The sequence below is a fragment of the Erinaceus europaeus genome, chromosome 16, assembly GCF_950295315.1.
Source record: "Erinaceus europaeus chromosome 16, mEriEur2.1, whole genome shotgun sequence".
Classification (NCBI taxonomy): domain Eukaryota; kingdom Metazoa; phylum Chordata; class Mammalia; order Eulipotyphla; family Erinaceidae; genus Erinaceus; species Erinaceus europaeus.
The window spans coordinates 16,728,855-16,754,219 of NC_080177.1; the positions used below are offsets into that span (position 1 = coordinate 16,728,855).

At 40.5% G+C, this 25,365-nt stretch overlaps 1 protein-coding gene across 5 annotated transcripts in view; it reads left to right on the forward strand.

Annotated features, from left to right (window-relative positions):
* SLC12A1 (solute carrier family 12 member 1) overlaps positions 1-25,365 on the forward strand; it is a 122,641-nt gene that overhangs the window by 81,802 nt on the left and 15,474 nt on the right. For all 5 annotated transcript variants that reach the window (XM_016185650.2, XM_016185651.2, XM_007517317.3 and 2 more), the window contains 5 exons: positions 2,098-2,204; positions 7,059-7,141; positions 17,393-17,536; positions 23,472-23,603; positions 23,874-23,985. In XM_016185650.2, the coding sequence (XP_016041136.1) occupies positions 2,098-2,204; positions 7,059-7,141; positions 17,393-17,536; positions 23,472-23,603; positions 23,874-23,985 (578 nt within the window). The remainder of the gene's footprint in view (positions 1-2,097; positions 2,205-7,058; positions 7,142-17,392; positions 17,537-23,471; positions 23,604-23,873; positions 23,986-25,365) is intronic.

Consider the following 25,365-nt stretch of genomic DNA (forward strand, 5'->3'; position numbering starts at 1 on the left):
TTGGCGTTAAGATGTCTGAAAACCCCCAATTCTACTAGTAACAAATGATGCATGTAGCTTTCAGAGTTGCTGTATACAGGAATATCAGAGTTCAGGACTGCATCCAGGTAACTGATGTTTATGCAAGCAGAAAAGAAAAAATGATGATTGAACTGTGATGTTTGGGAGATTATGAGTATTTGATGCATTCCTGTCTCTAATAGCCCCAAGAACATTTGCAAAGTAGCTGTGCATGCAGAGAAAACCATTTCTGAAAGACCTATTACCCCCCAATGAGCCTCTTTCATCTGTTATTAATTTGCTAAACCACGGAGAAAGATGTCATTACAAGGTGCTGATTTTTCTTTCCACAGAAAGTTACTTTTGTAGTTAGCTGTTTGGTTAAATATGCTGTTATATGAAAGGTTGTACATTTAATTCAAAATTATCATGGAAGATTTGTGAAATAATAAAATTCCCAACTAGAAGTGGGAGTATGAGCATAGACTAGAATAGGAAGAGAAGAGGCATACATGTAGAAAATACTTCTTCTACAATCCAAAAGAAATTGCAAATATTTTGACAATGCATAAATTTTATTTACACAAATTTCTTCAAGGAAAAATAGAGTACAAAAGGGACAGGACAAAAGGGCAGTACAAAATGATACTAAAGAGAAGTCCTGAGGATGACACCATTTTGGATAACACCGTCTTTGCATCTAAGAAGTCAAACATCTAAGTGGTGTTAATGACCACATCCCAAGCTGTATTCAAGGAAAAGTTGACATCCAAGTGGCCATGTATCTGCCTTGGGTCACCTTACAGCTGCCATGCTATGCTCCCTGTCCAGTTCTTAAGAGCTGTACACCTGTTGTATTTGCTTATTAGGCAATATTGATTCAGGAACTCTCTTATCACTGCCTAACTCCTCCCTTTCCTCCTATCCATGCTGACATTTCTTGTTCTGCTCATTTGTTTCACTAGTCCTGTGTCCTAAAACACCCTTCTGCTCTCTTTATATTTCTCAATATTCAACGTAACACAAGATCCAGAACAAATGGCCACTTAGCCATAAAGCTGTCCATGAATTCTCAGCTAGAATACACATTTCCCCTTTGTGCTTCTGGAGAAGTTCCTACTGTATCTGGTATTTGATTATTTATGTAAATTTAGTTCTTCTCTGTCTTGTTGTAAGCTTCTTTTAAGGCTAAAGAACATGACTCATGGGGCTGGGTGGTGGCATACCTGGTTGAGTACACAAGTTACAATGTGCAAGAACTTGGGTTTGAGCACACACACACACCCCCGTCCTCACCTAAAGGGGAAAAGCTTTTTGAGGGGTGAAGCAGTGTTGCAGGTGTCTCTCTATCTCTCTATAACCCTCTCCCCTCTTGATTTCTGGCTGTCTCTGTCCAACAAATAAAGATAATTTTAAAAATTTGAAAAGATAAAAAAGAATATGACTTGCTATCCCCACAGCATCTAAAGTAGCATTTTGCAATTAATAGGGGCCCAGTAATATTGCTGGGTTAAATTTAATTAACTGGAAGGCATATCCTGTCAACTAATGTGGGAAATGAAACTTCTGGTATAGAATATGCCTATTAATGATACTGTCATAGAAGAGGAACAGGTTCTGGAAACATAGCTCTGTTCCTCTTCAATAAAAAAACCTAAGTAGAAGTTTCAGTGATCCCTGTGTGTAAGAATGTTCCAAACATGGGTTTTATTGCTAATGACATTAAGGCTATAACAGGTGAGAAAGTGCTTTGAACCACTAAATTACAACACACATGCCAACAGTTAAACCAACCCTCACTTTATTTTAAATTATTGAGCCATTTTAATGAGTGTGTCAGAAGAAATGCAAATGACTGCTAATTTAGAAAAGCTACATTTCTGTCATCTAAAATCCATTTATGGCTGAGATGATTTAGAACTAATCTTTCTATTTTATGCTTGGGTACGGGCATGAAGGACATGCACTAAAATGTAATCTAATCTTCAGAATCTTTAGCACATTACTCAGTGCCCTTTTAGACGTTATATTTTTCATTTCTGATGGTAGTTTCCTGGTCTGGTAAGGACAGCTTATGTGTTCATCTCCTCTGTTTAGGCCTCAGGCTTAGGAAGAATGAAACCAAACACTCTGGTGATGGGATATAAAAAAAATTGGAGGAAAGCTCCCTTGACAGAGATTGAAAACTACTTGGGAATCATACAGTAAGTGATGGCTTCTGTGATATGTTCTTGTTTACAAAACAACAAGCAGGATTGTATGTAATGGACACTGTTATACCTGGTTGAATTGCCTGAGTAGAAAACATTACCCTGGTCCTTTGACTTCTTTATCAAGTAAGAAAAGACACTGCAGGTAGCACAATTTGAAGGAATCATCACCATATCAAGCTGAAACGGGGTGAGGAAATTTGATGCCAAAGAAAAGGGTAAATAGTGAGTTCTGACCTAGTTCTTAAAACTTATTTTAAAATATCAAAGCAAAAGACAGATGAAGGATTGTTTCTTTCCACAGAACATTTGGATCTTGGGTTGTCTGGTATGCTCAGCTGAGTCATTGTCTTCTGAGCTTTGCATCTGCCTTTGTCATTGTGAGGGTCCCATAGGTCAATGTCTCTGGCATGTAACAGTGTTGGTTCATGAACGGAAAATCAGTTTTTAATGGTTTGTAACATCTAATGCCTAAACATGGGGGAAGTCTTAGACTAGGGATAAAAATGGCCAAAAAAAAAAAAAAAAAAAAAAAACTAGCATGCACCAGACTGATGTCCTTAGTGTGAATTATCCCATTAAGTTCTCACAGGAAGCCTTTGAAGTAAACACGGTCATTGTTCTCACTTTATAAGAAACAGAATGAAATTCAGTACCATACAGGAAATGACTGAGCTTTATAAGTGGCAGAACTGGTATTCCAACCCAGAAACATCCAATTTCAAAGTTTAAATTCCCAAACACAGTGCCCTGCAAAAGTATATCTCTATCTTAAAAACTACCTGGATTGGTTTCTTCTTTGGCACAAGAGGAAGCAAATGTACACATACAGACAGAGCAGGGTTCCCTCAGCAGCCATTCTAGAGAGTTGAGATCTGGATTCCTGGCTTGGAAATACTTAGCCAGATTCTCCTCAGAGGAGATAGGAGGTGGGGTTATGTTAGCTATGCCCAATAGGAATCTTCTGTGTTAATAACTCTGAAAAGGGCAGGCTTCTTCTCTTAGATCTGGCTTCCTTCTGCTTTCCACCACAGAGTAGAGAACATGCCCTGAGGGGGGGAAGCTGTACCTGAAGTCCATGATACTCAGGAATGAAATCCTCGCCCTTCCAAACAGCTCATACTCAAGAGTCTCTGAGACCAGGCTAGGTCCAGTGGTCCCTGCTAGAATGAGCAGAACACACACATATACCATTAACTGTGTATGTAGGGGAGGGGAGATTTAGACAAGACAACAAAAACATTCTGATATTAAGTTTATGGTAAAGAAGTATTTTTTTTTTAATCTTGTGAAAAGATATGAACTACTGACAAGGAGAAATTCACTTAATAGCCCTCCATGGGGAACCAGTGTGTTAAGTGGTTTCTTTTGCACTTAAGAGGCCTGCATGCCACATACTGACATCTGGCTTCTGTTGGGACTCTAAGTTCAGTAGGTTAAGACTAAACCAGGTGATCAAGGCCAGAATTTTGCTAGACTCATCAAATAACATTTTGACATATTTAGAACCAGTCAACTGCTGAGCAGACATTCTTAGAAATGGATTTGATCTATTCAGTTACTGAAATTATTTCATAAAATTTACTCTTTGTGAGGGAAAAGAATGAAGCTAAAGGCAAAAAGCATATAAGTTAATGAGCAAATCTTGGTACAAAACTACATGGGTTTATCTTTCAATCTTCCCTACCATCCCAAACATTCTAGAAATTTAAAAATTATAATAATAATAAACCCAATAACCCTGAATGGATGAGAGTTCTGTCTTCTATACTGAAATAGTAATTGATTTCTTTGTGATATTGCTGAGTGTGAAGATGGCTAAAAATTGTACTAGTGTCAAATTTGGTTATCTTAGTAAAGTTGAATGACTTTACTATTATGGTGAGCAAGGTAAGACAGAAAGAAGGCAATTATACACCATGTTGTCTTGTATTTCCCTTTCTAATGTTCTTGTTTTATTTTATATCTCAGAGTAGGGCACTGTATAACTGTTAATATGGGGACATTATTAAATTTTTCTTTCAATGCCTGTAATACTCCGTAAGTATGATTTATTATTAACTGAAATCTGTGATTGTTTTAATTGACTGCCTTAGGAAATTACCTCCAATTTAGTTGCTTAAAACAATATAAATGTTTTATATTACACTTATGTGGGTTAGAAATCTGATGGAAGTCACGGAGCTAAATCAAGTGTGGAGTGGAGGGAGGGGCAGGTACTGAGCTGTATTTTCTTTGAAAATTCTAGGAGGGGGATTGGGCCGTGATGCACATTACCATGCTCCAAGACCTGGGTTCGAGCCCCAGCTTCCCACCTACAGGTGGGACTCTTCACAGGCAGTGAAGAGGATCTACAGATGTCTCTTTCTTTTTCCCCATTCTCTTCTCAATTTCTCTCTGTCCTTCAAACAAAATAGATATTTAAAAAAAGAGAAAAAATGGCCATGGGAGCAGTGGATATGTATTGCTGGCACTGAGCCCCAGTGATAACTCTGATAACAATTTAAAAAAAAAAAAAACTTTTTTTCTTTTTTTTTAATTTATAAAAAAGAAACTGACAAAACCCTAAGATAAGAGGGGTACAACTCCACACAATTCCTATGACCAGAACTCCATATCCCATCCCCTCCCTTGATAGCTTTCCTACTCTTTAAAAGAGCATTCGTGACCTTGCCTTTGCTGGCTCCCAGGTACTGCCCTCTGCGCACTGCCCTTCTACTCCATTTTCAGTACCAACAGTCAAGGGTCAAGTCTTTCTTCCACCACATTACTCTGACTTCCCCTTTTGCCCTCCCCCAGTTTCACTATAAAAGTGAAAATCCTGATGATTTCACTGGGCCTACCACATATACAGGGCCACTTTCCTATTTCATGCAAAGATTAACTTAATCCACCTGAGAAGTCCCTTTTTGCCATATAAAATGTCATTCATAAATTCCAGGGATAAAAATGTGGATGCATTTGGGGAGTCATTTTTCTCCCTAACATAGAACTATTTTTTTTTTGTGTGTGTGTGAAACATATTGTCTACACACACACACACACACACACACACACACACACACACACACACACACACACACATACACACACACACATCAAAGACAATTAGAAACAAGAAACTTACTTGGTGGCAATCTTTGAGTGGATCTGTTTTGTTTAACTGAAGATTGCTTCTAAGGGAATATTCACATTATGCTGAACTTGCTTTTATCACTATTTGAAAATTCAGGCTTATTTTGGCTATTGGACACTTGTTTGTACATAGTGAAGAAGTCACAAACTTCATTATTTCTCATTAATGGTGGCCCAGTGGAAAATATTCTGAGCACCATGACTATAGGAAATTGAACAAAGGAACTCCCCTCAAAGTAATTTTAAATTAATTCAAAGTAGTAACTTATTTAGTTCCAAACTTTGGAACAAAAGAAAATAGATTCTATCTGAATATATTGTCGTCTTACAGATAATCTAATTTTCTTAGGTTGATTATAGAGAAATCATAACAGCTTTAACTACACAGGGTTACAGTGAAAATGTTTTAGTTCCAATGGTATGATCTAAAGAAAGCTTCTCAAAAGATCAGGAGACATTTTTATTTGTTTGTTAATTGAAGGATTAATGTTTTACACTTAACGGTAACTACAATAGTTCATTCATGCATAACATTTCCCAGTTTTCCACATAACAATACAAGCCCCACTGGGTTCAAATCAATTTCTCTGGTGAGATGGTGACTAAACTATTCCACAATTCTTTTATTTTTTTTTTTAAGTTTTTAGTATTTTTTTAAATTTCTTTATTGGGGGATTAATGTTTTACATTCGACAGTAAGTACAATAGTCTGTACATGCATAACATTTCTCAATTTTCCATATAACAGTACAACCCCCACTATGTCCTCTGTCATCCTTTTTGGACCTGTACTCTCCCCCGACCCACCCCAAAGTCCTTTACTTTGGTGCAATATGCCAATTCCAGATCAGGTTCTACTTGTGTTTTCTCTTCTGATCTTGTTTTTCAACTTTTGCCTGAGTGTGAGATCATCCCATATTCATCCTTCTGTTTCTGACTTATTTCCCTTAACATGATTTTTTTAAGCTCCATACTAGATGGGCTGAAAATGGTGAAGTCACTATTTTAGATAGCTGAGTAGTATTCCATTGTGTATATATACCACAACTTGCTCAGCCACTCATCTGTTGTTGGACACCTGGGTTATTTCCAGGTTTTGGCTATTACAAATTGTGCTGCTAAGAACATAAGTATGCAGAAATCTTTTTGGATGGTTGTGTAGGATATAACCCCAGGAGAGGAATTGCAGGATCATAGGGTAGGTCTATTTCTAGCCTTCTGAGAGTTCTCCAGACTGCTCTCTGCAGGGGTTAGACTAATTTACATTCCCACCAACAGTGAAGGAGGGTTCCTTTGACCCCACAACCTCAGCAGGAGACATTTTTAACTAGAAACTGATTCCTCCATGGGTTGAGAGAGTATGGTTGGTGATTTCAAATGGAATTTGTAATCTGAAAACTCTGCTCTGAAGATTTCATTAATTGTTTCTATTTACATTAGCAAAGCACCAGTATCTTAGAGTATGGCAAGCTCTTAATCAAAATTTTAATTGATAGTATTATTTGAATACTGTCTTCAAAATACTATTCTTCAAAAGCATAAAAGAACAAATTAGTAAAAAAAAAAAAAAGGCACCAGCTGTTATCTGTATTCTAAAGTGAATTTTCCTAGTTTAATCATATTAAAATCCTAGAAGCAAGCTTACAGTTCAATCCAAAATTTGAGAATTCAAGGAGTCATTTTAATCACTCACTACTTTGCTTCCACTTCCAGTGATGCATTTGATTTTGAGATTGGTGTGGTCATCGTCAGAATCAGTCAAGGTTTTGATATTTCTCAGGTTCTTCAAGTGCAAGGTATGTATTTATATATATATATATATATATATATATATATATATATATATATATATCGAATTAAAAAAACATATATATATATATTTTTTAAATTCGATCAATTATTTGTTGAACACCTACGGCCATAGCTCTAAGTGCTGTGTATATACCAGAGTATAATATAGATAAAACACCTTAATGACAAAACTTGTGTTCCTGGACAGGGGAGATAACATAATGTTTATGTAAATAGATTTTCATGCCTAAGGCTCCGATGTCCCAGTTTCAATCCCCCATACCATCATAAACCAGAGCTGAGCAGTGCCTTGGTAAGGGGCGGGGTGTGCAACTATCTTACATTCTTGTGCTGACACCCTGTACTATTTCCGTTGCTAACATCAATGACCTATGTCCTACTAACCAGAAACACAGGCTGATTCAGGGCAACCATCAATTATTCTTATCACAAAGTCACAAAGCCAGCGTGACTGGAGGAAAAAAAAAAATAATAATGTTGGTAAAATGACCTGCCAAATTAATTTCTGCAAGATGTTTCAGAAAATGAAGATTAATTCTTTCCTCAGAAAAGCACGTATTTTGTTTTTAAGAGGCTATGATCTGGTTTCTTGCTAACATGGAAATGAGCTTGAATATATGCCGCTGTGAATCACTAATCTAAGGCAGAGGCAGAAACGCCAATTCAGCTTAGTGGCTGCTTTTCCCTGTAGAGGATTTGGTATACTTGTTTAGTCTTAAGACTTTAAAGGAACTCTCTTGTGTATGGGATAAAGGACACATCCAAAGAGTTACTGAAATATTAAGACAGACACTAATCCATGATTTATCTCTTCAGCTGAATTTAACAATAGAGTCCACAGAAGGTGTGACACTAAAACCAAAGAATGTCTGGGGGAAGCAGGCATGGAGTAAGTGTCAGTGCTATGTAAAGTAAGATGAATGGGTCTTAATCCATGAATTAATGCAGTTAATTATGTATCTTCAGGAGATTTGGCCCAGGAATAGAAATGGGTATATTATTATTTTTTTTTAACTTCTTACATTAATGCCTCAGAAAAGGGAGAACTTCAAAAACAGGATTCCTTTCCTGCGCACAGAATTTTACCTTGGGCTACAGTGAGAATTTACCTACATCAGGGGACTGTTAACAAGATCAAAGAAAAGGATTGGTATATTCTTAGCATATTCTCGCTTCTCACCTATAATCTGGGAACTCCGTGAGCAGTGGAGGATTGCTGCAGGTGTTTTTCTCTCTCTCCCTGCCAATCTCCTCCTCCCCTCTCAATTTCTCTCTATCTTATCAAATATAAAAGAAGGAAGGAAGGAAGGAAGGAAGGAAGGAAGGAAGGAAGGAAGGAAGGAAGGAAGGAAGGAAGGAAAAAAGACAGGCTTCTGGGAGTGGTATTTCATAGTGCAAGCACTGACTCCCATAGATAACCCTAGTAGCAATAAAAAAATAAATAAAAGAAAATCAAAAAGGCAAGACAAATATGATAGGATGTTGAGGGCAATTACAGTTGCTAGCTTTCTGCATTTTACTTTCATTCTTCTTTTTTGTGTGTGTGCTGCTATGTTTTTCCATCTAAAAATGAGACTGCAATATATAATTTGTGTTTCGACTACACATTCACTTTGTATGTTGTGTTGATCTCTGCAAGCTGAAAGATGAGAAATGTAACTGGAAAATATTGCAGGCCCTCCCTACTCCTCCTTGCTCCACCTACCAAAAGACACCATCAATTCAGTCCAATAAGGCAGTGCAGCAAGCACACTGCATAGTATTTCTGAAAGAATCTTGGCAATGAGCTGCACTGCTTTTAATTTCCCAAGAGATGTATCTGATTTAAATCAACTTTGATGTTTGAAATATTTCTGCTCCTTAGTCAAGAAAGTCAAAATCCAGTCAGATGCTAATAAAATAATTATAAGTGCCAACTATCTAGGGTAAACAAAAAATGATATACAAATACAGCCAGAACATGCAGAAAAACAGTATCATAATGGTGGAGATTAACTTTATACCACATTGTTTTGAATTTTATGTGCTCTCCAACACAACTCTCATATTAGATTTTGAATTGGAAGAAATAAGCTTGTGTTTCATTATATTATACTGTAATATAGGGCTTAATAAGAGCCCGATAAATCTTAAATATTGCATTATACTAAGTTAATGATTATCATCATAGCTTTTCCAACACAGGCAGCACAGTGTCATCACAGATTATAATTTAAAGGAAATATTAGCAATTCAGAGTGCCCATATACCATAGTTAATAAAGCAGAGAATAGAAATCATCCCTATAGGTAATTCACCAGCTAATGACAATTATTTCTATACTGTATCACAGGCTTATGTGAGGAGAATAACTTTTAATATAAAGAAGATGGATGCTCACAGCATTCTAACCTGTGTACTGTCGTAACTCACCCGGTATTGATGGTTGATAGTTTCTCTTAATAAATTAACATCTTGCCTAAGAAAACAAACCAAAAAAAAAAAAAAAAAGAAGAAGGTATTTCGTAGTGTTCCCTTCCCAGGGGCGTTAAGAAAGTTTGCAACTAAACACAAAGTCCAAATTGGCACTAGCAGGAGAGAAAGTAAGGAAACATGATTCACAATATATTGTGGTCAAGTGCTTCATGTAAGTAGTGAACGATTTATGACCATCTCAGAGCATGGGGGCCTCTTCTGTGTCTGATGGAGCAGCTTAGCGAAATAAAGACAGATGGCAGCAGCATAGTAAATAATTACTGGACTCGAAGATGACCACTCCAGGATTGCTTCAACTCAACTAGACTTCAGCGAGGGTTCAGCATTGATTCATGTGAGCATTTACAGCTCTGAGTTGATTGGCCAAGGGAAGAATCATAATTGAATATTAATAAAGAGAAAGGATGCTATGGAATAAGGAGGGGTGAGGCTCCCAAGTGGGTTTTCCTACTTTCCCTACTGATGTCAGATAATTGACTGCTCTCTGGCCTTAAGATTCAAAAAAAGGACTGTGATGTATGGACGCCTGCCTGTTTCTGAAAGATGTCTTAGAAAAGACTGAGGATAGACTCTTTGAGGCAATCTTGACAACTGAATTGAATTTCAAAATTAAATCTCTCCAGTTTGGTCACCGTGCAACCCATTTATAAAGCACTTGAACATAGAGGAACTATTATTGAAATGGTTTTGGCATTTGATAGAAATGGTCTCCGGATCCATTCTTCATTCTTCCTGTGAGGACTCTTTGGGTGTGTGCATGTGAACCTAGAAAGCTGAGGGCTGGAAACCCCCTCAGCTAAGTGAACCTAGGTTCTGAGCTCTTTCGTCCACTATCTGTACATCAGGGATTCTCCAGATCTCATCATGAGAGAAGCACAGTCCTTTTTTTCTTTTCTTTTTTTAAATATTTATTTTATTTATTCCATTTTGTTGCCCTTTTGTTTTTTATTGTTGTAGTTATGATTGTTGTCATCGTTGTTGGATAGGACAGAGAGAAATGGAGAGAGGAGGGGAAGGCAGAGGGGGAGAGAAAGACAGACACCTGCAGACCTGCTTCACCGCCTGTGAAGTGACTCCCCTGCAGGTGGGGAGCCGGGGGGACTCAGACTGGGATCCTTCTGTCGGTCCTTGCACTTAACCTGCTGCGCTACTGCCCGACTCCCAGTCCTTTTGTTTGTTTGTTTGTTTGTCTTTGTCTCTAGAAAAGTGACTTTGCAAATCTTGATGTGCTGTGGAGCAATCTACAATATATCACATTTCAGATTCCCACCTGACGCCCAGAGAAAAGGTCCTCTGCTCATCTTGCATTTTTCTCTTCATTTGTTCTGCTTGTTCTTTTTTCTGTCACATTCTAGCCGGGTTCGTGCTATCACTTCCCTCTGATCACTCTGCATACATTTACTCAAGTGCTTTCAAGCATTTTTCTTTTCTTTTTTTTTTTTTTTGATAGTACACTTTTTAAAAAATATTTATTTATTTATTTATTCCTTTTTGGTTGCCCTTGCTGTTTTATTGTTGTAGTTATTACTGTTGTCTGTCTTCCTTGTTGGATAGGACAGAGAGAAATGGAGAGAGGAGGGGAAGACAGAGAGGGGGAGAGAAAGACAGACACCTGCAGACCTGCTTCACCGCTTGTAAAGCGACTCCCCTGCAGGTGGGGAGCCGGGGAGCTCGAACCGGGATCCTTACGCGGGTCCTTGCACTATGCACCACGTGCACTTAACCCGCTGTGCTACCGTCCGACTCCCTCAAGCATTTTTCAAACACCCTTTCCCAGTAGACATGTCTTCTGTAAACTTCCAACTCCTGATAAGTAATCACTTCCTTTTCTTACTTTGTAGATACTTTCCTTTTTTTAATTTTTAAAAATCATTTTAATACTTTTTTAAAAATTATATTTATTTATTCCCTTTTGTTGTCCTTATTGTTTTATTATTGTAGTTATTAGTGATGTCGTCATTGTTGGATAGGACAGAGAGAAATGGAGAGAGGAGGGGAAGACAGAGAGGGGGAGAGAAAGATAGACACCTGCAGACCTGCTTCACCGCCTGTGAAGCGACTCCCCTGCAGGTGGGGAGCCGGGGCTCAAACTGGGATCCTTACGCCGGTCCTTGTGCTTTGTGCCAGGTGGGCTTAACCCCGCTGTGCTACCGCCCGACTCCCCATTTTAATACTTTTTTTAATTTGATAGGACAGAAAGAAGTTGAGAGGGGCACGGCAGAGATAAAGAAAGACACTTGCAGCACTCTTGACCGCTTGTGAAGCTTCTCTCTGCAGGTGGGGACCAGAGGCTTGAACCTGGGTCTTTGCACGTTGTGCCCTTAACTTGGTGCACCACCACATGGTCCCTCCAGATAATACTTTCAGATGTATTGAGTGATATTGAACAGCAATGACCTGCTCTTTCAAATTTCTTTTCTGTTTAAAAATATTTATTTATTTATCAATGAGGGGGATAGGAAGAGAGAGAGAGAGAGAAAGAACCAGACATCACTGTGGTACATGTGCTGCTGGGAATCAGAGTCAGGACCTCATGCTTGAGAGTCCAATACTGTATCCACTCCATCGCCTCCTGGACCACAGTGACTTGCTCATTCATATCAACCACCTCTCCTGAGTGTTTACTGTTGTGGCAGGCACTTGTTGGGAGCCGTGCACCTGACTAAGAAGGTGAGGTGAGCATGGGAAGCATAAGCAGACTCTTTGAATCACACAAGACCAAGTTCAAATCCTAACCTGACATTTGCTAACTGGGTGAGCATAGTCAAATTACTCATCCTCCCTCTATTTCACTTTTCACATTTTCAAATCAGGATAATTGTAGTATCTACCTCACAGACACTATATCTGGGATTAAAGGATACAATGTGTGCAGAGTGGTTGGCCACGTACTTGGCATCAAGTAAACGCACAGTTAGTAGAGGGGATGAAATAAGAATGAGCTCTGCTCACCGGGGTTTTACAGTCTAGTGGGGACAGTAAATATGTATCTGAAGAGCTCTACTCTGTGTCCCACAGGTACTGAAGTAAAGGCTGCAGGTGAGTGTTATGGAAGTGTAGACAATTAAAGAAGTTACTTTGAGATATTTAGGAACAGTTTCTTTAAAAAAAAAAAAAAAAAGCAAACTAGGCATTCCTTTAACAGATCTTAGCATGAGAGCCTATCACTGAGAAAAGATACACCAAGGTAGGGACAATAGGAGTGACAGCAGAAGATTTAGATCACCATGCTATGTTACCTTGGATAAATCAATTCTACTTTCTCAACCAAAGTTTCCTAAAGGGAATATACTGGGAGGGGGGGGTCAGGCAGTAGCGCAACAGTTTAAGTGTACGTGGTGTGAAGGACAAGGGCTGGCATAGGGATCCCCGTTGGAGCCCTGGCTCCCCACCTGCAGAGGAGTTGCTTCACAGGTGGTAAAGCAGGTTTGCAGGTGTCTCTCTTTCTCTCCCCCTCTCTGTCTTCCCCTCCTCTCTCCATTTCTCTGTCCTATCCAACAACAATGACATTAACAACAACAATAATAACTACAACAATAAAACAACAAGGGCAACAAAAGGGAAAATAAATAATAAAAAAGAGAGAGAGAGATAGAGAATATACTGGGAGAAAACTACCAGCTCTGCCTTCATCCTAGAATTAGTGTTGGCATCAAATGAAATACTAGAGGGAAAGAAAGGGCTCCGTTCACTCTGTGATGACAGCAGGATGGCAGCAGTTATAGAATGAGCAGTTTTCCTTGTCAGCCTCTTGGAAATCACTTTGTGTCTATCCATTGAGATTTCTTTGACTTATCCCCCTCATGGCCAATGTAACAGTTTTGCAAGTCAACTAGCTAGCCGGTATTTCTGTTGAAAAAAAAAATGTTTTTGTCAAAGTCTACTTTTGATCTCCCACACAGAAAGAGGCAGACAATACACCAGATAGATAATTCAGAAAGGCAGATAATCAAAACATCACTTCTAGTTAGCACTGAAAAGAGAAAGGGAGGGGGGTCCATGGAAGAAGGCCTTAGATCACCGACCGAGTGAATAATTAAGAATTAACTCTAATGAGACTTTGCAAAAAAAAAAAAATTACTGAGCAAGTGAGCCTGGCAGTGTCTGGATCTGGAAAAATCCAGGATGGCCAGCCAAGCAGATTGGAGCCTTTGGGAAAAGACTCTGTCAACCTCTGTCTCTGTTGATTCTCAGGGAACTGCTAGTTTTGACCCATTCCAGCAAAGTCTGGTGTTATTGCACAGACCCCGAAGTGCAAAGCTCGCTCTGTGCAGGATGGGCTCTGTGTGTGTGTGCTTACCTTCAAGAAAATTGTTGGAGTAGCTCCCAGTTCACTCAGCTGATTGACTGTATTACAAAGGAAGATTCATTTCTTTCCCTTCTTTGTCCAAATTTGAGGATAAAGAACAGGACAGTTAGTGGAAAAATCTCAGGATTGGCTGGACCTTGCCAGAAGGAGAGAGAGAAAGGAAGGAAGGAAGAAAGGAAGGAAGGAAGAAAGGAAGGAAGGAAGGAAGGAAGGAAGGAAAAAGAGAGTGAAGGAAGAAAGACAGGCCAGGCGGCAGTGGCATACCTGGTTAAGAGCACACATTACAGTGCACAAGGATGTAGGTTCAAGGCCCTGGTATCCACCTGCAAAGGGAAAGCTTCACCAAAGTTGAAGCAGTGCTGCAGGTGCCTCTGTCTCTCTGTCCCTGTCTACCTCCCCCTCCCCTCCCAGTTTCTTTCTGTCTCCATCTAAAAATAAATATAAATATAAAAAAGAAAGGAAGGAAGAGAGAGAAAGGGACAAAGAGAGAAAATGAACTCCTTCCCCAGTGTGGCCTTTATAGTTTCCCCCAAAGACGCTCATGGATGGGTGCTTTTTGGATGATATGGAGAGCAAGTTACCTCACTGCTGGACCCTGCAGCGCTTCATAGAATGAAGGTAAATTTGGGCTGCTTATTTAGAATGGTGACAACAAACTCTGACTTTGCAGCTCTTGTAGGCAGCCTGTCATGTGAAGCCCCATCTGCTAGTTCTTCCCTTTAAAAGACGTCAGAGGGGGGTGGGGGTTGGGCTGTAGTGCAGTGGGTTAAGCACACTGGCGTAAAGATCCTGGTTCGAGCCCCAGCTCCCCACCTGCAGGGGGCTCACTTCGCAAGCAGTGAAGCAGGTCTGCAGGTGTCTATCTTTCTCTCCTCCTCCCTACCTTCCCCTTCTCTCTCCATTTCTCTCTGTCCTATCCAATAGCAACAACAGCTATGACAACAATAACAACTACAACAAGGGCAACAAAATGAGAAAAATAGCCTCCAGGAGCAGTGGATTCATAGTGCAGGCACTGAGCCCCAGCGATAACCCTGGAGGCAAAAAAAAAAAAAAAAAAAAAGATGTCAGAGGGCCATAGTTTAGGGGAATTAAGTTGGCATTGCACCAAGAATCTAAGGCCGAACAGGTTCATGTGATAATGATGAGTTGAGATTACTAAAGCAAGTCCAAAAAGATGTCAGTAAACTAAAAGAAGGAAAAGATTTCACTGGAGGGAGATCCTGTTCCCAGTCAAGGAGACTTCTTTCCACTAGCACCGCTTCACTTACTTGTAGGGTAACATCAGGCCTGTTTGAACAAGCATGCCAAGCCTCCATTTCTTCTTCTGCAAGGTGAGGGCGCCCGTGGTAACTCTCTCAGTGATTTGAGAAGGAATACAGGCCACACAATATCTGGCACTCAGAGCATGCCATCCATAGGGACTTCTAAAACCACTCCCAGGCTGCTGAAAATACTCGATTTGCTTTGCATGACTAAGTCTATTTCCAGAAGTCACATAGGTAGAGGGTAGACAGCATAATGGTTATGTAAACAGATTCTCATGCCTGAGGCTCCAAAGTCTCAAGTTTAATCCCCTGCACCACCATAAACCAGAGTTTAACAGTGCTCTGGTTAAAAAAAAAAAAAAAAAAAAAAAAATTTAAGGGAGTCAGGCGGTTAAGTGCACGTGGCCCAAAGCGCAAGGAATTAAAAAGAACTATTTTGGGAGTCGGGCTGTAGCGCAGCAGGTTAAGCACAGGTGGAGCCACGCAAAGTACAAAGACAGGTTAAGAATCCCGGTTTGAGCCCCTGGCTCCCCACCTGCAGGGGAATCGCTTCACAGGCGGTGAAGCAGGTCTGCAGGTGTCAAAAAAAAAAAAGCCCACAAACAGAAGTCCCATAAATACACTGCTTCACTCCCAACGCTGTGTGGGGACTGTTATTTCTTCTTCCCACAATGCTATGAAGAAGAGGTGGGAAAGGGTTACACTTTTCCATTCCACAGAAATCGGAGTCATAAAAAAGAGTCAGGGGCTTGTCTGATTTCACATAAAGCCAGCAGCTGAGCTATAATGGGTCACCACCCCCCCACCCCCCAGTGCTATGACAGCCTGTGCTCACCTTTCCAAAGTCAGGGGGAAGCAACGCCTGTCTGAGCTTTAATATCATCCATCTAATTTCTCAAATTTTCTGTAGCCACTGATCTTGAGCGTCTTTGAAGCTTTGGGGAAATCACATGGGTGATGTGACCTTAAATCTCATGCCACTGGCAAAAGATTAATTGCTAAGACCTGGAAAGGGGCCAGATGATTCTGGGTAGCTGAATAACAGTGCCTTCTAGAGATGTGACTGCCCTGACAGATTTAGTTAGTACATAATTGATAAATCTGAGTTTATATAGCTTCTCTTCCCAGATAGATAAAGCAAGTGGCTCTGAGGGCTGACATTTGCAGAAGCCTGACCAGTGTTTTGTAACCCTAATCTAGGGTTTTCTGCTCTCCTCAGAGCACTGCTCATTTTCTTAAGCTCTGTTCTCAGCAGGCAATGAATTGGGATGGAGGGGGTCTGACAAAAGCTCGCCCTTGCCCACTGTACACCAGAAAGATCCTAAGGCTTGTAAGACCCTGTGACTGTTTGCAAAGTCTTATCCACCCTATCCAGTGCAAGGTGATATCAAAGAGGAACACCACACTTCCCATAGGAGCTATGAGTTGTGCATCACCATCAGAATCCAAAAAGAAAAAGACAAAAGGCAACCAGAGGCAACATCAAAGCTTGGGTGGTGGGTATACACCCTACACAGGAAATTTTGCACAGTTCAGTGCTTACGCAGATCTTGACTATTGTGAAAAGAAACCCCCTCTGATGATCTGAACTCCAATAACCACACAAGAGCCATAGCTTTTATCTATTTCACTTTGGTCACTCATTCCAGAAGGTATTTGGAGCCCATTGGGTCTGTTACATGATCCGATTATCTTTTCTTAATTTGGGTTATCTGGCTCAGGAAGCTTTGTCATGTGCATGATAGGCTTAGGTGCACTTCTATAATTTTGTCACCTCCAGTTGGAAAATATCTGACCCAGTAGCTTACCTGAGTAACTTTAGTAAATCAGGGACTTTCAATGTACAATATCTAACTGGCGATTTTTGGATTTTCTTTTGTCAGTCTTGAATAACCATGGTGTTTCAATAGCCTCTCTTGCCTTCACAAATAATAATAATAATAAAAAAGCCAGTGTCTTCATGTATTGTAACTGAGCACACAGAGCTATTTTTCTAAACTGCTTATTTCTGAAAATACTTTGCTGACAAACATCCCATTTTTGTAATCGCACAGAAAAATTATACTAGGCATAAATAATCACTTTTTTTTGTATGTGTATCATTTTAGCATTAAAAATAACTTAGAAGTGTTCCTAGAAAATTTTTCAGTCTGAGTTAAGTGATTGTTGTCTCTGTTCTTCAGATGAATTAGAGAAATTAGAGCAGGAGAGGCTGGCTTTGGAAGCCACCATCAAAGATAATGAATGTGAAGAAGGAAGTGGAGGGATCCGAGGCCTGTTTAAAAAGGCTGGCAAGTTGAATATTACCAAGCCAACTCCTAAAAAAGGTAAGCATTTGGGGCCCGGGCAGTGGAGCACCCAGCTAAGCACACTTATCAACATGTGTAAGGACTGGGGTTTGAATCCCTGCTCCACACCTGCAGGGGAAACACTTCATGAGCAGAAGCAGATCTGCGGGTCTTTATCTCTCGCTTTCTATCTCCCCCTCCCCTTTCAGTTTCTCTCTGTCCTGTCAAAAATAAAAAAGAAAGAGAAAGTGAGAGAGAAAGAAAGGAAGAAAGGAAGGAGAAAAGAAAGAAAGAAATGGTCACCAGGAATTTTGGATTTGTAGTATAGGCACCAAACCTCAGTGATAGCCCTAGTGAGGGAAAAGAAAAAAAAGTAAAAGTAAGCACTTTTGAAATCCACAGAAAGACTGTAATCACTGCTTCTCTAAGATGTTGGAGCCTTGAGTGTAGGAAGAATCAGAAGACATTTCTTTCAAGGCAGTAGAATGAGTAAAAAGTAGAAGCCACTATTTCATCACTAACACTAAATTGCTTGTACACCCTTGCTGTAAAAACTTTATCTCAAAATAATATTTGATTAGGGAGCAGGTTGTCATAAAATAGAACTTTGTTAGGCTGGAAAAGAGATAGAAATTCAAAAAACCGATACACAGAATGGTTTATCTCAACCCCTAAACACACCTACATCTTTCAAGCATTTTAGGGACTGAAAGGTGGCTGGTACAGGTAAATGAGGGCTGAAGCTACTATAAGTCTTAATTAAGTCAAAAGATGAAAGTCAAAGGGCATCTTTCTCACAAACCAAGATTCTAGACTTTGCTCTCCAGTGACACCTGTAGATTCTAGACTTTGCTCTCCAGTGACACCTCCAGTGACACCTGTAGTTTTGTCTCTGAATTTCAGGTATTCCATGATGACAAAACAATAGCTTGTTTCAATTTGTTTTTAATTTTTATTTATAAAAAGTAAACACTGACAAAACCATAGGATAAGAGGGGTACAACTCCACACAGTTCCCACCATCAGAACTCCGTATCTCATCCCCTCCCTTGATTCTTTATTCTTTAACCCTCTGGAAATATGGACCCAGGATCATTATGGGGTGCAGAAGGTGGAAGGTCTGGCTTCTGTTAAAACAGACGATTCAAATACCTGCTATTTTTAAGACTTCTTTCCAGAAAACACTGCAGGCCTGAGTTTAATGAGGTCCACAGCGACCTCTGCTGGTGAGAAATTAGAGTGCTAGCAATCATTCTTGAACTGTTTAATCCTAAATCCTAGTCATTCTCACTGGTGTAGGATCCAGGAAAGATGATCCTTTGGGAGGGTAGCCAAGTCATATAGCAAGATCCAGAGGCTTGGCAGGCTGTGGTCAGAGCTGACAGGAACTTCCCTTTCAGAGAAGCTTTTCAAAGAGTACATCTCCTACCCTTGGTTTTTTTGTAATTCCAGGTGAAATTTCACCTGAAAATACAATTTGTATGAATTTGCATAGAGTAATGAGGAACTCAGACATTGCCCTCATTCATATACTAAAGATTTCTTCCGTGGGGCCAGGTGACGGCATACCCAGTTAAGCACACATACTACTATGCACAAGGACCCAAGCAAGGATCCAGGTCAAGCCCCTGGCGCCCCACCTGAGGCAGGGATGTTTCACAAGCAATGAAGCAGGTCTTCAGGTGTCTATTTTTCTCTCGTGCACTCTATCTCCCTTTCCCCTCTCAATTTCTCTCTATCCTGTCGAACAAAATGGAAAAAAAAGAAAGAAAGAAAGAAAGAAAAAGGAAAAAAAAAAGAAAAAAAGGCCACCAGGAGTGGTGAATTCATGGTGCTAGCACCAAGCTCCAGGAGAAGAAAAAATATATTCTTTTTTTTTTAATATTTATTTATTTTCCCTTTTGTTGCCCTTGTTGTTTAACATTGTTGTGGTTATTGATGTCATTGTTATTGGATAGGACAGAGAGAAATGGAGAGAGGAGGGGAAGACAGAAGGGGAAGAGAAAGATAGACACCTGCAGACCTGCTTCACCGCTTGCGAAGTGACTCCCCTGCAGGTGGGGAGCCAGGCGCTCAAACCGGGATTCTCATGCCAGAACTTGCGCCTTGCGCCACGTGCGCTGCGCCACTGCCCGACTCCCTCTTTTCTCTTCTTTTTGTCTCGGCTTTGTTATGTTGCTGTTGAGAGGGAATGGGACTAGAAAGGGAAAGAGATAGCTGCAGCATTGCTTCACCACTCGTGAAGCTTTCCCCCTGAAGTTGGGGATGTGGGGCTTAAACCAAGATCCATGTGCATTGTAACTTGTGTGCTCTACCAAGTGCACCACCACTAATCCCCCTAAAGATGTCCTTCAGAAACTGGAATATTCTATCAGGTATAGAAAAAGTCTACTATGTATTGCCCACCTTAAAATGACCTTTTTTGCAGAACCATTATGCTGTCTGCTCCGCCCAAAATGACCTTTTTTAAAAAATATATATTTATGTATTCCCTTTTGTTGTTTTCTTGTTGTTATTGATGTCATCATTGTTGGATAGAACAGAGAGAAATGAGTCAGGCGGTGGCGCAGCGGGTTAAGCGCACGTGGCACAAATCGCCAGGACCTGCGTAAGGATCCCAGTTCGAGCCCCCGGCTCCCCACCTGCAGGGGAGTCGCTTCACAGGCAATGAAGCAGGTCTACAGGTGTCTGTCTTTCTCTCCTCCTCTCTGTCTTCCCCTCCTCTCTCCATTTCTCTCTGTTCTATCCAACAACAACGACATTAATAACCACAACAATGTTAAACAACAAGGGCAACAAAAAGGAAAATAAATAAATAAAAACTTAATTTATTAAAAAAAAAAAAGAACAGAGAGAAATGAAGAGAGGAGAGGAAGACAGAGGGGGGGGGGAGAAAGATAAACACCTGCAGACCTGCTTCAGCGCCTGTGAAGCGACTCCTCTGCAGGTGGGAAGCCTGAGGCTTGAACCAGGATCCTTATGACGGTCCTTGCACTTTGCGCCACCTGTGCTTAACCCGCTGCGCTACAGCCCGACTCCCAAAAATGGCCTTTTCTAAGATAATAATATATTGGAATCTAAATGTGATGGTATGTCAAAACTTCCAGGGTCTAATCATTAGAATATGACCACTCATAGACAGAAGTTGAAAAACAAGATCAGAAGGGAAAACACTAAGCAGAACTTGGACTGGAGTTGATGTATTACACCAAAGTAAGAGACTCTGGTGGGGGGGGGGGGGAGGTTCAGGTCCTGGAACAGGATGGCAGAGGAGAACTTAGTGGGGATTGAATTGTTATTTGGAAAACTGGTAAATGTTGCGCATATACAAACTATTGTATTTTACTGTTGATTGTAAATCATTAATCTCCTAATTAAGAAATAAAAAGAAAGAATCTGACCATGCAAGGGGCAGGTGGTGGTATACTTGGCTGAGCCCAAACATTACCATGTGCAAGGACCTGGGTTCAAACCCTTAGTCCCCACCTGCATGGGGGAAGCTTCACAAGTGGTGAAAATAGTTCATCAGGTGTCTCTCCTCCTTTTTCTCTAACCTCCCTCGTCTCTCTCAGCTTTTGTCTCTTTCCAAAATAAAGAAATAAATTAGATTAAATAAAAATATGACCACATAGGTACTAACCACCATCTTGTTTTCAATGGTTTACTCGTAAAGAAATAATTCTCCCCCGGATCTGCTGTATTTACTGGTGCAGTCTGTAAAAAACATCAAAACTTCAGAAAACACAGTCACCACTGTTCTCTAGCTCATGCAAAGTCAGGAAGGATTGATGTTCTTGCTATTTAGAGCACAGGGATTTATTCTGGAAGGCTGTTTCTGCATCATAATGCTATATATATCTGAAAGTCAACATACCTTGTTGTTAAAATTCGGAGCTCCAGCAGGCCGGGCTAGCGTCACGGCAGTAGACAGAGACTCTAGGACACATGGCTGGGCAGGGAAGCTGTATTTCTTTATTCAAGAACAACAATTCATAAACTAACCCAAACTAATCACCAAACAAAACTCTCCTGCCTCCTTCTCACATGGCAGCACCAAGAACTCTCGAACTCTGGAACTCTCTCAGGGTTCCTTGGGGCGGGGACAAGCGGCCCACGAAACTAGTAGGACTGAACCAATTTTCTTGGCAGGGGGAGAGCTAGAACAACCCAATGTAAAGCATACAACAATACCTCATTGTTGAGAAAAGCCACAGAACACTGTGTTTTATTACAACACCAAACATTTCAAACACAGCCCTTTCACCACTCTGGGCTTCCACTGGTTGACAACTCCACTGAGTTCTAGATCAGGACCCTCTCTACCTCTAAGCTGTCTTATACTAAGACTCTAGATGCTTTCTTTCATTTGTGTGTAAATGGGAAGGCCAAATTGGTCGGTTTTGTAAATGTATTTACCTTCTCCCTCAGCAGTCCTGGAGAGAGAGCACGAAACAATAAGATAATTGCTTTTTCATATTGACAGACCCCAAACATGGGAACAGGAAAGAAAAGAACAAAGCATCTTCAGAGCCTCTTAGATCAGCAAGGCAGCTCTGTAAAGCCTGTCAGCTCTACTCTGAACATTTCCTGACACCATCTCTTTGAAACTTGCCATGAAGTCACAACTTTCAAAGACCAGGAAATGAGAAATAACATACACAGTGCAGCAAAGAAGTACCACTGGCAAGGTGGAACAAGAGGCTGCCTCACACTGGCCCTGTTCCTTGATGCACTTTCCTTGTGTCCAAGATAGATGTTAAAGCACGAGATGACATTAAACAAATCAAAGTATTTTATGTTCATCCTGAAATACAACTTACGTAAAGATAGTTTGTCTTTTCTTATACCCTGGCTTTTTCACTTCATTTACAGAGATTCAATTGACACAGATGACATTTCCTTAGCCTCAAAGAGTCCTCAAAAAATAATGGGGGGGAGTCAGGCAGTAGAGCAGCAAGTTAAGCACACGTGGCGTGAAGCACAAGGACTGGCGCGATGAAGCAAGTCTGCAGGTGTCTGTCTTTCTCTCCCCCTCTCTGTCTTCCCCTCCTCTCTCCATTTCTCTCTGTCCTATCCAACAATGATGACATCAGTAACAAAAACAAAAATAACTACAATATAAAAAAAAGGGCAACAAAAGGGAAAATAAAAAAATATCAAAAAATATCAAAGGAATAAGTTCAGCTGACATCAGAACTAAAAGATCATAAGAGCTCTTAGTGCACAGGGTCCCTAGTAATCTTTATGGTCCCAACATTCAGAGAATTTACACTAAAACTGAACTCAAATGAGTGACTAACAAAGTTCTGCTTCTGGGACCAGGTGGTAGCACATCTGGCTAAGCACTCACATTACAGTGCACAGGAACCCAGGTTCAAACCCCTGGTCCCCACCTGCAGGGGAAAGTTTCATGAGTGGTAAAGCTGGGCTGCAGGTGTGTCTCTGTCTCTCTCCCTTTCTATCTCCTCCTCCCCTCTCAATTTCTCTCTGTTTCTAGCCAATAATAAATAAATAATATATTTTTTAAAAATTGAAAAGTTATGCTCCTGATTCTCTTGCTTGTCACTCAAAAACTAATCACTACATGTTCCCCCTTCAAAGTTAATCTGAAAATATAAGCTATATCTGAAATGGAGGGGGGGATTGAATCATTTTGTCTGTTGTATCAGATAATTTTTTAACATTGTTACATGCCTAAATAATAATGCTTCTCTGAGACTCCATGAAATTACTAAGGACCTAAAAATAATCCACTGCTCTATAATGAAAACTGCATTCAGAAAACAAATATTGAATTTTTATTAAACTATTGAAGGTGATCAGAACTGTGTTTGTTAGGCTTTCTCTCCCCTTTTCAGAGACCACAGCTCACCATTTACCATACGAGTGTACAACCCTTCTGTCTTCCCAAACAGTGCCAAAGTTATTGTGTTTCCTTGCTCTGATGGATATATTGCTCTCTGTTTCTCTCCAGACAGCAGCATGAATACTATTCAGTCCATGCATGTTGGGGAGTTGAACCAGAAACTGGTGGAAGCCAGCGCCCAATTTAAGAAGAAGCAAGGAAAAGGCACAATTGATGTCTGGTGGTTGTTTGATGACGGAGGTAAAAAAAATCCACAATATACACTAGGGAATGGAATTTCTATGTTGGATAAATGTAACAAACTGCATAGGAATAGGAAGGTATTGGAAAAATGAGGCCAGTTAAAGAATAACATCTCTGAGTTCCCCTACGATTTTAAATTATGTAGGAGCTAAGAATGTGGGAACGAATACAGATGTAAAGTGATGCATCTCCTTTCCCTTAGACAAACTCAATCTGTCTTTCATAGTTGTTGTTTTTATTATTATTCTCCTTCTTCTTCTTTTTCAGGGTTAACCCTTCTTATTCCCTACATCTTGACTCTCAGAAAAAAGTGGAAAGACTGTAAACTAAGAATCTTTGTTGGAGGGAAGATCAACCGCATTGAGGAAGAAAAAATTGCGTAAGTAACTTCACTTGTGCACTAGAAATCTGGGGAGGTGGTTGTGGTTTTGTTTATATTTATTTTATTTATTTATTCCCTTTTGTTGCCCTTGTTGTTTTATTGTTGTAGTTATTATTGTTGTTGTCGTTGTTGGATAGGACAGAGAGAAATGGAGAGAGAGAGGAGGGGAAGACAGAGAGGAGGAGAGAAAGATAGACACCTGCAGACCTGCTTCACCACCTGTGAAGCGACTCCCCTGCAGGTGGGGAGCCGGGGTTCGAACAGGGATCCTTATGCCGGTCCTTGTGCTTTGCGCCACCTGCGCTTAGCCCGCTGCGCTACAGCCCGACTCCCATGGTTGTGGTTTTTAATGCTTTAATTTGAAGGACTTTGTCTTTAAGGCACAGTCAAGACACAGCCATTCTGAAAGACTTCCTGTGACACGGTTTTCTAGTCAGTCAGTGATCTATATCATTTTTTCCTAATCACTGTCTTCCAGCCCCTCTACCCCCTGCCATAAATGCTTTCAGAAACAAATTTAGCACACAAAGCCTCAGCTCAGGTCTTGACTGAAAGCATCACTATCTTGTGTCATGTTCATTTTGTTCTGACTAGTATGTGTAGCCAAAGAGAGAGAACCAGAAGGAACTGACTCCTTTGTGTATCCAGTGGTTACTTCTGGAACAGTCAAAGTTGTTCATGGATGGCCTAGCACAACAAACTGAAAACAGCTGGGACCAGACACCTGCCCTGGCCCCACCCTGCCACCCCACCCCCACCCTGCAGAGCTACAAGCCTTCACAGTAATCACTGCACACACCTGGGTCCCCAGTTCTCACTTGGAGTTTGAAATCAGTTAGATGGATGTCTGTTGGGAGCCTTCCTTATTAAAAATAAAAGGGGCTCAGTAGTCAAGTACACACATCATGTGCAAGCACACTCACTCCTCACCTCCCCACCTTTGGGAGAGAAAGTTCACAGGCTGTAAAGCAGTGCTGCAGGTGTCTCTCTTTCTCCCTTCCTGTCACTCCTAGCCCTCTCAGTTCCTTTCTCAATTCCTTTCTGCTTTATCAAGTAACAATTTAAAAAAAAAAAAAAAGACCACCAGGAACATGGATCTGTTATACTGGCACCAAGCCCTAGCAATAACTATGATGGCAGAAACAAACAATAATAGTAATAAAAATTAACAGCCCCACAGTGAATGTCTGTAGCTTTTGTACTAGTTGAGAAGCTGGTGGATGATCAATCAAGTATGACAATAAAGTGACCCTTCTGGAGAGGTGTTTGGTGGAATCCTAGAGTTTGACCTTCACCAGCTCTTGGCTTCAAGTGGCACTTGCATCCTAAATCCCTCCTAGAAACATACTTACAGAAATCACAAAATAATTATGGCTT